The 16434-nt window shown below is 41.9% G+C and overlaps 1 protein-coding gene across 4 annotated transcripts in view; it reads left to right on the plus strand.

Moving 5' to 3' along the window:
• Positions 1 to 16222, plus strand: part of TEAD4 (TEA domain transcription factor 4) — a 38987-nt gene extending 22765 nt beyond the window's left edge. For 3 of the 4 annotated variants that reach the window (XM_054390716.1, XM_054390724.1, XM_054390699.1), the window contains 6 exons: positions 1106 to 1161; positions 1936 to 2060; positions 2968 to 3141; positions 11336 to 11476; positions 13185 to 13337; positions 16012 to 16222. In XM_054390716.1, the coding sequence (XP_054246691.1) occupies positions 1106 to 1161; positions 1936 to 2060; positions 2968 to 3141; positions 11336 to 11476; positions 13185 to 13337; positions 16012 to 16125 (763 nt within the window). In that variant the 3' untranslated portion in view covers positions 16126 to 16222. The remainder of the gene's footprint in view (positions 1 to 1105; positions 1162 to 1935; positions 2061 to 2967; positions 3142 to 11335; positions 11477 to 13184; positions 13338 to 16011) is intronic. The other variant, XM_054390708.1, reaches the window with a different exon arrangement.
• Positions 16223 to 16434: the final 212 nt, after the last annotated feature.

The raw sequence follows: 16434 nt of genomic DNA on the forward strand, positions 1-16434 counted from the left end.
TGGACAGACTGCATTGACAAGGTGCAGGGCATGAACAGGCAGTTGTACTGACCTTCTTACGTGCAACTTACAATTTTAATGGCATATTCTCCCCATATGGGATGGTATAAATATTGCTGTAACCTTGTGCAAGCCCAAAATGTTTTCTGTAAAATGTTCCATAGCACCTATGCAGTAACTCAGGTTGTAAGGTGCTGAGATGAACCTTTGGTGTTCATCGGTGATGGCCATCAGTGTCAATGTGTCAGTGTGTGTTCATATTGCTCCACCAGCCACTGTTCCCTGTGCTCCTTTGTTTGTATGGAGACGCACTCTTTGGAACCTAACAGGAACAATTTAAGCCAATTTAAGGACAAGCAGCTGCTGTCTTGTAGTGCTATTGCTAATGTTTGTGGAGCAGATCAGGGAACAGATACTATTAAAATAGCTTGTGGAGAAAAATGGAAAAAAAAGGATGGGAGCCAACCCAAGAGAAATTTTACGCCTTTAGCTTGAAAGTGAACAAGGAAGCAGTACCAGTGGGAGAGGTTCTTTTAGAAGCTTGAAGCATCTGCCATCCATGATGTCTCCAGATGCTGATTTTTCTTATAGTGGTATTTAAATGGAGCTGAGCTGCTTTGAAAGCTAGGACCAGTTAGGCCTGTTGAACATCTCTGAATCTGGGCCTAAGAGTCTGAGAGATATCCAGCCCAGTGCATCCACTTGCATAAATGTGAATCTGGAAAGGAAAGGAGAAAGTCACCAACGATGAGCTGATACAAGTCTGCCCGGAGACCCTGCTGAATACCTACACAAAAATCTTACTCCATTCCTGGCCCTGTACTGGGTTTTGAGTGTTTCTCTATGACCTGCTGTTGGCCATACAGAAAGATGATTTCTCAAATACATTTGCAACACTTTCTCCCTCAGCAGAAATACTTGATCTAATTACACAAACAGTGGGTCAGAAAGATTTAGGTTGGGGGTTTCTTTGTGTGCATTTTTTTTATTTGGTTTGGTTTCTTTGGTGGGGTTTTGGTTGGTTGGTTGGTTAGTTTGGTTTGGGATTTTTTTTTTTTTGGTTGGTTTGGTTTTGTTAACCATGTGTCTTTGTGTACTTCTGCAGCGTGAAACCTTTCTCTCAGCAACCTTACACTGTACAGGCTTCACTGCCATTATCAGGTAGGTAGGGAAATGTAGTTCCTTGCTTTTATATTTTATTCCAACTTCAAAATGTTTTCAAACAGTGAATGTTTCTAAAGGTTTAAAAATAATGTAAAAATGTATTTACTTTTACCTCTTTAAGCATTTTAGTGAGTCAAAAATGAATTTTTTTATGATTTTCCTTAGCATCCGTTCACAGCCTTTTATGGAGAGAGCTGAAGCTTTTTTCATTCTTATTTTTAAAAAATTCTTTCCTGTTTTAAGTTTGTTTGGACTTTCTGTTCCTCGTGGCTCAGCAGAAAATAAAACTTTGAGTACCTACTGTTCGTCTACTGTACTGCCTGTAGTAGACCACTGTTTTCCATCATGACATGATTGCGTTTCCAATTTCTCATTAAGTGGATCACAAAAGTGTTTTTACCTTCTCAGTTTCCCCATTTTGAGAGGTTAATGGTCATGTTAATAATAATGCTTCACCCTGATACTAAAGCAATTTTTGTTGCTCTTTTGGGGCTCAATCAAGGGCCTCTTAAAGTTGCTGAATATGTTTTCTCTGTTGTGAAAACCCAGACAGATTGTCGTTTACATTATTACCATGCCCAACAGGGCTGTCTTAGAGGATAACTGACAAGCCATTTAAATTGCAGGTAGAGTGAGTACCTTGTGAATGATAGTTTTGCATGATGATTCATCATAAGAAAATGTCATTAGCTTTGACAACAGGTGCTCTACTGGAAAGCTATTACCAACTTTTCTTTTTCTAAGTTTTTAAAATTAATCCTGTCTGGTTAGGGTTTGAGTCTCCTGGCCTGTCACCTTCCCCATCAGCACCAGCTTGGCAAGGACGAAGAGTTGCTAGCTCCAAACTTTGGATGTTAGAATTCTCTGCATTCTTGGAACAGCAAGACCAAGACACAGTAAGATACACACCCAACTTGTACTCCTTATTGATTTTTGGTCTTCGAGTAGCTCTTGTTCATCATGGATTGTGTATGGATATAGTTGCTTCATTGGTCTACTGAGAATAGAAGTCTATCTTTGGGAAACACAAGATACCACTCTCTTAGAAGGCAGAATTGCCCATAGTGATATAGCCAGCCCTGTGCCATGTGATTCTTGCCTCCCTCTCAAGGGCCGTGGATGTTCACAAAACAGAGTTCAAGGCACGGAGGTCACAAGACTGTGGTACAGCTGTCCCATTCAGCCTTGGAGGATAGACTCAAACTCAGATGATGGCAATAATCACAGATGACATGGAGTCACATGAAGCCATGTATTTTGCTGGTGTACCGGAAACTTAAATTTGAGGGCACCTGAGATGAATTTGCATCAGTGTGTTTTCATGATGCTACCTGTAAAATGAAAGTGCTAAGATTTACCTGTCTTGCTTAAACCTTGTGGTACTGCATCTTGAGATGTACACTGGTGATGGGCCAATTCTATTTCCTCTGTATGAGAAAGGAAAGTTCAGAGAATTTGGCTGGTACCTCACTGTGGGATTTCAGGCAATTCTTCACTGGACAGGAGCATGGATGTTTTACTACTGACTGACCTGGGACAGATCACACTGTGTCTCGTGTTATTTTAGACTATATAACAGCAGCAATGAAGCAATGATTCAGGAGTAAGTATAGGAAACAAACAACTAACTTTTCAGAAAAAGCAAGAAATGTGGATGTATTGATAGGAAAGCAAGAACAGCATGAGCTGTTCTAGAAAGTGCTGTCAAATCTTCAGTGATTTCTAGTAGTCTTCTATGAAGAACCATGAATGTTCAGTATATACTTAACAATTTCCTAATTCCATGTTTTTCTCTTCTTGCAGTATAACAAACACCTATTTGTGCACATTGGGCAGTCAAGCCCCAGCTACAATGACCCCTACCTTGAGGCAGTGGATATCCGACAGATTTATGACAAGTTCCCTGACAAGAAAGGGGGCCTGAAGGAGCTGTTTGAAAGGGGGCCAGCTAATGCCTTCTTCCTTGTCAAATTTTGGGTAAGGGAAGGACCCTTTTTAGGGTACTAATTTGCTATGAAGTTCTTACTTTAAAAGCAGTGGCCTCACTATCTGTTAGAAGACTGCTTTCTCCCAATAAACTTACCCTGTATAGGTAACTTAGTACAGTTACAAACATCACTGGAGATCTTTCTTTGACTGCACAGGGCACTTGTTCTGGCCTGGAGCAAGATGTGTCTTTCACAGTGTCATCTGTAGAGTTGTTCTTTACTAGTGTCTGAAGATTTTATTTTCTAATGGTATCTCAGGCCTTTTAAAATTTTTATTTATATATAAGAGAATTTGAAGGAAATTATTCTCTTTGAACCTCGTATGTTCACTTCTCTGTGCTGAGTAACTTTTCAGTCTGAGGCAACATTTTCCCATCTCTTTTCCTATCTTATTAGCTGTATTTTGTGTTATTCAAGTACTAATAATTTATAAATGCATATTTGCTGTGAGCACAAAGATAAACAGAAGATAAGAGAGACAAGTAACGAAATCAGATTATGCTGATAATATATTACTGAAATGACTTCTAGTAAGTTAGCAGAAGTCAGCTGTCAAAAGCCTCCTTACTGAATTTGGATTTTTGTGACTTAGCTGAAATTTGCAAAAATGGAGTACTTCAGGGTACAAATAAAATAGCATTGATGATAGATATTATTGGTGGTGTTACAAGATTAAGAGTAATAGCAGCATGGGGCACTTGCATGCTAGATGTTTGAGGGAATGTGTAATGAGATTTGGAGCCTTTCACCTTGAGTTTACCACTTAGAATTCAACCCTGGGTCAGAAGGGAGATAATGTATATCTAAAGGATAGAGGCCATGAGGATGGGGCTAGGTTCTTTTCAGTGGTGTTCAATAGCAAGGGGGGCAGTGGATACAGACTAGAGCACAGGTTTCACTTGAACTTAAGGAAAAACTTCTTTACTATGAGAGTTCTGGAGCACTGGAACAGGCTGCTCAGAGAGGTTGTGGAGTCTCCTTCTCTTGAGATTTTCAAAACCTGTCTGGATGTATTCCTGCACAACCTGATGTAGGCGAAGCTCCTTTAATAGGGGGGGTTAGACTAGATGATCTCTGGAGGTGCCTTGCAACCCCTGTCAGTCTGTGATTCTGTAATGAGAAGTGAGCTTTCATATTTCACAGTCCTCATACAAGCTGGCACTAGAAAGCCTCTTAACTAGTGCTTTCAGGAGATGGAATAGTTAATGTAAATGCATTGAGATGCAACTTCCTAGCTGTCCCAAGCATAGCCTTTCCATATCTGAGTTGGAGAATGTTTCCTGGCAGTCTGCTCTTCAAGTGTTTGATGCTTCCAGTGTTAATTGCTGGGGATTGTTGGAGAAACATAATTTCACTACCTGCAGACTGTGCCATGGAGCACATGGGATTAGCTTCAGTCAGAGTACTTCCTCCTTAGGAAGGTGGAAAACAAAAAACTCTGTTCCAGATAGAAAAGAAATACTTGGGAGAGACATCAGCACCTGGCTGAGAATGACATCCTTTGACAAAATCTAGGTAGTGATTTCCCTACTAAGATATGTCTGGAAAAGGAAACCAAAGTATGATATGACAGAAGAAAGAAATAAAAGTAAGAGAGGACAGTTTCTAAGAAATGATCCTTGAAAAAGTAGGAGCTCTGAGAGCTGCTTCCTGATGTGGGGTAGGATCCCAGGAAACTCTTCATGTTGAGGTGAAGAGCCCTGGCTCTTGCGTGGCATCACTCTGAAGGGCTTTGAAAGTTTCAGAAACCGAAAGGAAGAACTTAGAAGAAGATATTACACAGGGAGGATAAACTTTGAATTCTTTGAATTATAATGAAAAATGTGATTACAGATGTGATTTTATTTATCAGAACTGTTAGTGTGCTTTTGTGCTTGTGGAATTTGGTTTGGGGTTTTTTAATATCAGATGGATAAATATGACACATGCATTGTGTGAAACCAACCTATATTAGGCTGTTGAAGGACTTACATGGTGGGGTGTTTCTAAGTTGCCCTGTTTATGGGCCAACATGTTCAGAGATTATAATCTCACTGAAAATTGGCTTCTATAAACAGATGTGACATAGCATTTGAAACGCCTGTCCACTAATGTATACATGACGTCCTGGGACTCAGCGTTGGTGAGGCCACGTTTTGAGTACTGGGTTCACCACAAGAAAGACGTTGAAGTGTTGGAGTGGGTCCAGAAAATGGCAACAAAACTGGTGAAGGGTCTGGACAATAGGTCTTGTGAGGAGTGGCTGACGGAATTGATACTGTGTAGTTTGTGGAAGAGGAGGCTGAGAGGGGAGACCTTCTCACTCTCTGCAACTCCCTAGAAGGAGGTTGGAGCAAAGTTGGTGTTGGTCTCTTCTCCCTAGTAACAAATGATAGGTGGAGAGGGCCTCAATTTGCACCAGGAGGGGTTTAGGGTTGGTTATTAGAAGAAACTTTTTGACTAAAAAGATTCTCAAACTCTGGAACAGGCTTCCCAAGGAAGTGGTTGAATCCCCATCCCTGGACGTGGTTAAAAGATGCAGAGATGTGGTGCTGGAGGTTTAGCCCCAGACGTGGTAGATTTAGATCATGGTTGGATTCAATGATTTTTAAAGGGTTTTTCCAACCAAAATAATTCTGTGATTCTATGTTTGTTCAATGGTGCCTTAAATTATTGATACAGTAGCTAAGAGTTAAAAGTTGATTAGTTCTAAACATAAGCAGCATTTACAATTCTTCCTTGATTTTGGCACTGGGAGTTTGGTACAATGAACTCTTGGATTTGGACTGGCAGATTATGTATGACATGTGGGTGACTTTGTGCATCAAATGCATTCTAGCACATGACAGTGAATGTGAGACACTAGCCTCCCAACACATGGGCAGTGTGAGCTCTGCTCTTTTCCAGTGCAATACGATCTCTACCACCTGTTGCTTGCTTCTCCCTCTGAACTCCTGCTGTATGCATCGTTATTAATAGGTCAGGGAACGGGCGTTTTCAGAGCTTTGCACATTAGTAGAATGGTGTACTTGTATCTTAAAGTTTACAGAAGTGTTGAGATTCTCGCTGGAAAATAAAAGGAAAAAGACAAACCAGGAATTTAAGAAAGTTAATACTTTGTCCAGAGCAGCCATCTGCTAACAGGTAGACCAGGGGGATTTCTTGAGAGAGCTTTCTTACCAATGATGAAAATATGTCGCCATTTCCTCTCCTTGAAGAACCAGTCAAATTACTGAGTGTTTTCTTTCCAATAAATGAATTGTAGTTTTGTGGAAGTGGCTGAAGGGGTGTGTTGGAGACTGCTGTCCTGGACTTGGCTTCTCCCAAGCAAATCAGCAGCAGTGCAAATTCCCTTCTGCGCCCTGCCCTGCCGACCATATGCCTTCAATCTTGACCTGGCAGAAACTGCTTGGAGAGCAAGGAGATGGTAATTTGGTCTACATGTCCATTCTATCCTTGGCACCCCTTGTGAGGCAGCAAACAAGACAGAGATTTTTGTGATCTTCGCACATTTTTCCTCTTGTTTCTCTTGAACTGGGGACCGCAGAACTGAACACAATACTCCATATGAGGCCTTACCAGGGCAAAGTAGAGAGGGGGAGAACCTCCCTTGACCATCTACAGTGAGGGTGACAGAGCACTGGGACAGGCTGCCCAGAGAGGTTGGGGAGTCTCCTTCTCTGGACACATTCAAAACCCACCTGGATGCGTTCCTGTGCAAACCACCCTAGGTGATCCTGCTTTGGTATGGGACTCAATGATCTCTGGAGGTCTCTTCCAACCTCTGTGATATTGTGACCTACTGGTCTTACTCTTAATGCATCCTAGGATGCCACTTGGTTTCTTGGCCACAAGGGCACATTGCTGGCTGTGATGGTTTTAAGACTGTCTTTTAAATTTTTCTTCACAAAGTTGAAGCAGAGAAGGTGAAGGAATGTAAGTAAATCACTATTGGGTGTAAGAAGGCAAAATAATGATTATTCTAAACACTTCCATTGGGGAGATAGAAATGTTTAAGAACTACTACTCAAAACAAAGTTGGGGAGTTGGGGCAGTTCTCAGCTTGCTTGCTGGGCTGTCAGTCTGCTGTTTCTTCTTTTCTGGCTGAAGATAACACACTGACCTTGGCAAGCTAAGTCTAACAGCCTCTCTGCTTCTTGACTCTCTGCCTTCTGCCAGAGAGGTCTGGGGGGATTCCTTCTGCCTGAGGGGGAAGGCCCCTTGGGGAAAGCAAAGGGGGCTTGGTTGTGCTTTTCTGTTGATTGTACGTATTTGTAAATGTTGTGAATAGTGTATATTTGTACATATTCATTGCATCTCATCATAGATTGTAGATTTGCTGTAAATACAGCTTTCATTTGCTTCCAGACTGAGCTAGCCTGGTTATTGTTGGTTTGGGGGGGGATTTCAGCTCTCACACTGTTACACTAGTTCATGGTCAGACTGTTGTCCACCAGCACTCCCAGATCCCTGTCCCCAGAGTTGCTCTCCAGCAGATTAGCTCCGAAACGGTAGCGTTGTTCTTCCCCATACATGCATTTTGTTCTGGTGCAATCCTGGGACGTTTAACTGTGTCCATTAGTGGTTTACCTCAGTGTCCAGTTGACGCTTAGCATGTGACAGTGTTCTTCCTCAGTTTTCTGCTTTGTTTCCCTTCAGGAGGTAATCTTCTGTATAGCAGGGAAAGCTTACAGATTCAAGTTCCATCCCTGAGTGGTTCTTTGGTCTCATTTGTGTTCATGTAAATTGTTGCCATTTTCAGTTTACATGAATAAACCTGTTCGTAAATACTTCAAGAGCAAATACTCATATGCTGAATGATCTCTGGTATGGGGGTATTTACTTCCAGGAAAGAGAAGTGGGAACGGGAAACCAGGAACCAGTGCCTGTAAGTTGTAACTTTAAGAGTAACAGTATCTGAGGTGAAGCATCTCCATTCTCCTGCAAAAAGGTTCTGAAGCCCTCAGGTAGCTGTTACTGTCGTTCCCTGGAGCTGCTGAAATTACACGTTTTGGATGTTTATGGCTGAGGTTTTTCAAAGGAAGGAACGGAGTGCATAGGTCTTGTTGACTGACCACCCTAAGAAGTTTCTGAAATTCCTAGCCCATAATATGGCCATGCTTTGAAATAAAAGGTGTAGGGTACTTATCAACATGATTCCATTTCTTCAGTGCTCCAGAGCTTTTAGCAACCTGATTGTATATAATAGCAGTGACTCAAAAGGTATTAGCATAGTTCTGCCTACTGCCAAATAGTTCAATGTCAGTTAATTGGATGTTAACTATCTGTGAAATTCTAGTCTGGTCTTTTGCTGGGAGACTTGCCAAATTGTGGAGACACCTAGAGTGGCTTCTTAGGGCTAGTGAAGCTTTTCTCATTAAGTGGAACCTTTCTGCTTTGCCTCATAATTACTGCACTTACTTTTAATTTGCCATTGAGAGTTTAGCAGAATGTAACTTTAAATTTACCAGCAAGACTCTGCTATGTTTATGTATCAGTGATCCAACCAAGTTTCTGGAGCCTTGACACTTTGTTCTTTTGACTTAGTGGGACAATTTTTTGGGAAAAGTGGAATGGAGTCCATACATTGTGTTTATTGTCCCCAAGGGAAATAGCTGAAAAGTATTGTGAAGGACTGTTTAGTCTTGTTCGTTTTTGGAGAAGGGAAGGAATTAATCTTTATTCAGACAGCTGGACTATGCTGTCAAATACATTATACAGTTGCATTGACATGTAAATGAGTGTGATGGATAGTAACTCAAAAACCTAAACCACAACAGAGTAGGATCATAGAACTATTTTGGTTGGAAAAAAATCTTCAAGATCACCAAGTCCAACCATTACCTAACTCTACCAAGCCTGGTGCTAAACCATGTGCCTCAGCACCACATCGTTGCATTTTTAAACACCTCTGGGGATGGGGATTCAATAACCTCCCTGGGTCAACTTGAGACCAACACCCATCTTGCTCCAACCTCCTTTCAGGCAGTTGCAGTCTCCTTTTCCCCAGATTAAATAGCCCCACTTCTCTCAACTGCTTCTCACGAGACTTGTTCTCCAGACCCTTCACCAGCTTTGTTGCCCTTCTCCAGACACGTTCCAACCTCAATGTCTTTCTTGTAGTGAGGGCCCCCAAAACTGAACCCAGTACTCAAGGTGTACTCTCACCAGTGCTGAGTACAGGGTGAGCAGTCTCTTCCCTGGTCTTGCTGGCCACACTATTCCTGACCCAAGCCAGGATGCTGTGGGCTTTCTTGGCCACCTGGGCACATGCTGGCTCATGTTCAGCTATCTGTTGATGAGCACGTCTTAGTCTGCTGAGCAGCTTTCCAGACACTCTTCCTCTTCCTCAAGCTTGGAGCATTCATGGGATTGTTGTGACCAAAGTGCAGGACTCAGCACTTGGTCCTGTTGAACTTCATCCCACTGGCCTCAGACCATCAATCCAGCAGATCAGCACTCCCTCCCAGCATGTTATCATCTGCAAACTTGTTGAGGGTGCACTCAATCCTCATATCTAGATCACAGATAAAGATGAACATCTTTGGAGAGAACTGGCCCCAGTACTGAGCCCTGTGGAACACCACCAGTGACCCCCTGTCAACTAGATTAACTCCATTCACTAGCATTGCTGCTGTCTGATATGTATACATTTGTGGTACAGACATAGCTGCATAACTATAGTGGGGACAATTTGATAGCAAGGACTTCAGCAGAACTATAATAATTCATTGTCAATCTGAACCATGTTTAAATCTGTAATGTCTGTGCTTTCTTCTTATTAATACCTGTGCTGCCATCTTAAAGCTAGCCTGGATTTACCCACATGCTATTTCAGTGTAGATAAACTGTTGGAGCATAACAGCATTTCAGTTCTGTAGGTGGTCATGTCAATGCAAAGGCTTCTAATCTTCCTTCAGCTGTTGTTTCCAAGTCTTATGCACTACCTCAGTGGTGCAAAAGTGAATGATGTAAAATGATTCTTAAGAAAAAGGTTTTAAATCCAGACTGTTTAACTGGTATATTTCAACACGTGCCCAAATTTCTCTTCAGTTCAGTGAGGAGGCAAGAAAACTATGGGGGCAAAAAAGGATAAGTTGTTAAGAGAAGTCAGGAACAAGTTCAACTGGTTAATGTCTTGTAAAGCTGTCTTCTAGGGAGAAGCAAACATGAGAATAAAATAATTGCCAGCTTTGTATGACTATCTCCTGATAAATTAGAGGCTGTTCTTGAGTATGTAAGAAAACATAAAGGAATGAATGCACAGCTGGTGTAAACTGATACGAATGTATGGGGCATGTACAGCCCAGTGTATTCACAGGACTGAACATCTGTCACTACTTCAATGAGAGGAATTCTGCTTAAAAGGAGGAGTCAATGAGAAGAAGGCAAGCCATCCTGACAGATTTTCTTTCATCCATAATCTGTGATGAAGATGGTACAACTGTTCAGGGTTTCTGTAGTAATTGTGAAACAACACAGTCATTTTGAAGACTGATTTGTGATAATGTATTTAAATACTGTGCTGTTATGCTCTCTGTTAAGAGCAGAGTGAAAGCTGTACATCCATCTTTAATGATGCCAATGGTGATGTGAACATTGGAGCATTCTGTCATCTTTCCTGAAGTGATTCTGGTCCCACAAGAATAGCCTGAATGCTACAAGCCTAACTGGGGCATTTCCACACACCTGTTGGATTTTCAGAGTTTAAGAGAGCTGTCTATTTTAATACTTGTGGTTTGAATGACCCCTAGTGGAAACTTCAGATAACCAGGAGTTTTAGGAGTAGGGTTCCAGTGTGTGCATCCACATTTGAAAACTGTGGCTGCTGATGGAGATGGCTTTGTATTCGGATGGAATTGGGCTGGACCTCTCAACATCCTACATTCTTTATGTTGTATCCCATCTCCTTATATTCTTTATGTACCTGAGCCTACCGCATCTGTGCACTTGCACACTCATGCACTCTGCTCTCTTTCCTATTACTTCCCTGTGCAGGGTGCGAAAACTTTATTACAGTTGCTGTACCATGAGTTTTGTTCCCTAGTGATTCTGAAGCAGATACTGGATTTTAGTGCATACTCTTCAGACAGTCCCATACCTTAAAGTCTTGGCTGCACAAGGTAATGGTAAAAAACCACCACAATCATCTATTGATAACCATTTTTCTCCTTCTGCTGCTCCCCTCCTTTTTATTTTGGCAGGCTGATTTGAACACAAATATCGAAGATGAATCCAGATCTTTCTATGGCGTTTCCAGCCAATATGAGAGCCCAGAAAACATGGTCATTACCTGTTCCACCAAAGTGTGCTCCTTTGGAAAGCAGGTGGTGGAGAAAGTGGAGGTAGGGATCAATCACCTGGTCTGCTATGTTGTCACTTCAAGTATGCATCCTGCCTATATATATCCCGTGCCAGAGAGGTGGATGTCATAGATTATTATTTCTGAGACGTGCAGGATTGTTCCAGCCTGCAGCACAGCCTTATCTTCTTCATTGAATGTCTCGTAGTGTTTGCTGTTTTTTCTTTTGATATTAGTTTCTGATGACTGGTGAATATGTAAGGCTCTCAGCTCTGGTGATTCTCTGGATATTTTTGACAACAAAGAAGAGCTAGGAAACCTGTATCCTTGTTTTGTAGTCCAGAAAAGGGAAAACAAGTAGGCAATACCTTGCTTCCATCAGTGTTCTTAAACAGATCATTGAGAGACTAGCCATTAATTGACTGTAACAATTTACAGACTCTAGTCTTACGATTTAATGAGGCATATCTTTGTGCTTGTACGCTTAAAATTGAAGGAGCAGTGGGATGCATGATTATGCATATATCTGGCACTGAAGAAGTTCTTTCTGATGCCACATTCAGCACATTCAGTTGCTCTGACCTGCTTCCTGCTGGTCTATATTTCTCTTCTCCTTTAGATGCAGGAGGAGCAGCTACGTGCAGAACACAAGTTGTTATCATATCACCAGTCAGTTCAAGCTACCTCCTTTCTCAAGACCTGTCTCCAGTCATATGATAAGCATTCCTGAACTCCAGTTATGTATTGGCAGGATGGGATAGATAGGCCAAAGATAGGTGTCATGGTCCACAGGAAAGGAGAACAAGGTCTTGGGGTAAAAGGAGGTAACAGGCATTTAAGACTCTGCTATGAAATAATAGAATCCAGCCTCAGATTCTCTTCAAAGGAAGATGAAATATAGAGGAGCTAACAACAAAAAAATGTCTGTGTAACATTGGCCAGATGTTTTCAGGTCTTACGAAGAAAAGCTGAGGGAGCTGAGGTTGTTTAATCTCAGTCCCTGAAAGGAGGTAGGAGCCAGGTGGGTGTTGGTCTCTTTTCCCTAGTAGTGATAGGAGGAGTGGAGGTTTAGACTGGATATTGAAAAGAAACTTTTTCACTGAAAGGATTCCCAAAGACTGGAATAGGCTCCTCATCCCTGGAGGTGTTTAAAATATGGCAGAGAGATGTGGTGCTAAGGGACATGGTTTAGCAACCAGACTTGGTAGAGTTAGATGATGGTCAGACTCAAAGATCTTAAAGGTCATTTCCAACCAAAGCAATTCTATGATTCTCCTAAGGGGGAGCAGGGATACTATGTTCTCTCACAGGTACCAGAGAATGCTTTTGTCCTTTCCAGCTCTGAAGCATTATGAGTATATGATTACTATTATTACTAGGAGCTTCCTGGTCTCACTAAAGTACTCTTTCAGTTTAGTGAGACCTAATATTTTTCTGGTAGCGATGCAGACCCATAGGACAGCTGAAAACTCGTCTGCTTCTCTGAATTACCTTTCACAGTTCCTTGGCAGTTTGCTGCTTGGAAGCTGGAACCCAGCATTCTAAAGACAAAAATCTAGCCAAAGTAATTAGAGTGCTCAAGGAAACTAACACTGGTGAGAAGTACTGTAGAGGAAGCCTTAATCATTACTGTTAGTAAAATGACTTGCAAATGCAACTGTAATTTCTCTGTTCTGAATCGCTTTATATAATTAATGCTACTAATGTGACAACACTGGCCCCATGTGCACCTTTTCTGTTTTGCATTGCAGACAGAGTATGCACGCTATGAAAATGGACACTACTCCTACCGCATTCACCGCTCCCCTCTCTGTGAATACATGATCAATTTCATTCATAAACTCAAGCACCTTCCTGAGAAGTACATGATGAACAGTGTGCTGGAGAACTTTACTATCTTACAGGTGGGAATTTCATTGGAGCATGGAAACCCCATGCAGGAGTACACTTGTGAGTCAAAGCAGCTTGCCTTTTGCAGCTCAGAATCTAGCTGAACGTGTATTGCCCATTTATGAAGCTCTGTTGTTGATTGCCCATTTATGAACCTCTATGTATTGCCCATTTATGAAGCTCTAGAAACAGTAACTCATGCAGAGAAGCAGCAGAAGAATTTGAGAGACCTAAGTAAGTGGGGGGTAGGGAAAGATAATAAAGGGAGAACCATCAAGGAAAAGAGATAGAGGAAAGAAGGAAGCAAAAGTCAGTGAAGGAAATGCTTATTCCACTGTTGGTCAAAGGTTGAGGTACTTTCTGTGCCCTGGCTCTTTTTGCAAGATGAAAAAAAAAAAACCAGGAGCACTGTTAAGTCACTATATAATTTCATCATGGGAAGAGTTCTTCACTAACCAGATAGGGGAAAAAAAAGAAGTAGTTGTTTCTTCAAGGCCATCCTGAACCTGGAAAGAATATAAAGGCAAGTAAAGGAGAGGGTATGTTGATGGAAGCTCTGTGACACTTCCATGAATCACTGCAGCCCCTAGGTAGGGCTGTACTACAGCAACTAAATTTCCATTAGTGTCAGTGTTACACCAGAAGCCTTTCCAGGCCTTGGATGCAGCCTACGTTTGGGAACAGGACAAAGACAGCTCATGAGGTGGATTTTCTTAATGGACTGAGTTCTGTGCTTGCCTCTACAAGACTCATCACAGATCTTTGCCCAGAAAACCTGAGATTGAGTAAACAGAAGAGATGCTAGTGGCTGTATGAAAGAATAGAAATCAAATGGTTTTCATTCTGTTCTCTGGAGATCTTGTGGGACTTCATACTCATTTCACTACTCTCTGGCTCAAGTACCTCAGCTGTGAAATACAAGGTTAATAATACATCTCACAAAGCATTAGGAGATCTTTCACATTTATACTAAGATCTTTAGCATCTGAGAGAAAAGAGAAATAAGAGATTTTTTTAGATGAGCAGAAGCCTGAAGGGGACAGGGACAGCATGAACACTGTAATCCATCCTGAGGAACACTGTAACTGCTTCCTCTGTGTTTCATTCGTCAGGCAGTCGGGTGCTTTCTATGAATTTTATGAAAAAAGCTATCACAGAGTTTAATTCCTCTGAGGTTTTATGTTTTGAGTAATCTTATGTCCTTTCTTTACCTTCTGTCACAGAGAGGCATGTCTCCTCTGGGTGCTGGCACACCCTTTTACATATTGCCTTGCAGTCCTGTTCCCTGAGCAGTAGGCTGCGCATTTTCTACCTTCTGCTTCCCATAGGAAAGCTGAAAATTTGGCATGTTTAATGCAAAGCCTGTTGCCTAGTTCTCAGTCCCCACAAACGGCTTCTGAGGCAAGTCTAATTATAATTTTTCTGGACTGTTTCATGACCTTGGATACTCCTAATCTCACAAGCATGATTTATCTTTGCACGTTGCTCTGGATCTAGACCTCTAAGATCTCAGAGCCCATTTTTCAGAAAAGACACTGCCTCATCACACCTGGATATGTACAACTCACAACAGCCTGCAGAAGAAAGGAGAAGAGTTAGTTAAGTTCAGCTGCAAACCTGGTCATGATATAAGAAAAGACAACAGAATAGACCAATATCAGGCTGCTAAAATTAATAAGCAAGTTTGAAGCCAGCTATTTTCTGTTTTCACAAGAACAATTGGGGTTTGGTGTAGCTCATGCCTTCAGTTAGTATGTTTTCCTTCTGCAGCTGACTTGGTGCTACTGCTAATAAAAATGTATCTCCTCCAGCAGGAGAGAACTGCTTGAAGCTTTAGGTATGGCTCAGACTTACAGGACAAGACTGTGTACAGTTGTGCAGTGAGGGAGAGAAGGAAGCTGAGCTAGGAGTGCAACATTTAGCTTGTCCCTGACATGTAGTGTAGACAGTGCATGCTCCTGAAACTAGGACAATACTGTTCCATCACCATGCTGCAGACACTGAGTCACATTGCAGAGAAGCTAGAGTTCCTGAGAGACCATAAAATAGAAATGGAAAAAAAATGGAGGTTCTCTAAGAATGCATAAGTGCAGCAGCTGTCCTTCTCCTGACACCTACAGTGTATGGAATGGGAGGTATAATGGAGTCAAACCTGTCTCCTGTAAAGTGAGTTTTACTCTGTAATCCTCATGGTCTGTTTCTACTGCTAACAAGTGAGAGCATACAGAGGGAAGGAACTGTTTGTGGCTGTGATATATCAACACGTATGTAAGCAGGAGTGCATGTGCCACAGGAGGTGTCCTCTTGATACCCACAAGCAGAGGAAAAAGTGATTTTTCTGTGAAACACTTTCTGTGGAAATCTGCATCACCAGAGGCTGGGGAGTAGAGGACCTAGTGGACCTGCTTCCAGTGATGTGGTCATTGCTTGGTCACAGCTTTTTCTCCACAGTGGACTCTGCTTACCTCCCTGTCTCTTCACTATACTGTAGTCTTAATGCCATGAAAGTGCTTTGCTTGGATGTGTGGGCACAAAGACCATGTGGTTGTGGTGACTGAGCTAGGTATCATTCCTATGTTTCTCTATTCTTTGCCTATTAGTGACTTTTTGCTCTCTGTTAAATGTATTGGAGTATGTAAGCAGAGAAACAGCAGTTGCCATCACAGCTTCTTCTCCTTTTCTGTCTAGGTTGTGACAAACAGAGACACACAGGAGACATTGCTGTGCATAGCATATGTTTTTGAGGTGTCAACGAGTGACCACGGTGCCCAGCATCACATCTACCGGCTGGTGAAGGACTAGAGGCTCTCTGCTCCGAGTCGTCTATGGGATGCACGTCTGAGAAAAAAGCCTATGCTTTAGCAACCCCTGCCCCCTCATACCAAACTGAAAAATAAACTGCAGATACTATGTATTTTCAGAAAAGCACCTCTGAGCTGTTTGTGATTGACAGGGTCAAACAACTTTATCTCTGGGTTTATGCAATTGGGAAAAAGACTTGGGAGTCAGAGAAACAGGCAAATAACTGCTTAAGGGTTCCACCACAAACCGTATCTTCTGGAATGAATACAGCACACACAGGGTGTGATCATAGATATAAAAGGACTGGCA

This window comes from Indicator indicator, chromosome 1 (assembly GCF_027791375.1).
Source record: "Indicator indicator isolate 239-I01 chromosome 1, UM_Iind_1.1, whole genome shotgun sequence".
NCBI lineage: Eukaryota > Metazoa > Chordata > Aves > Piciformes > Indicatoridae > Indicator > Indicator indicator.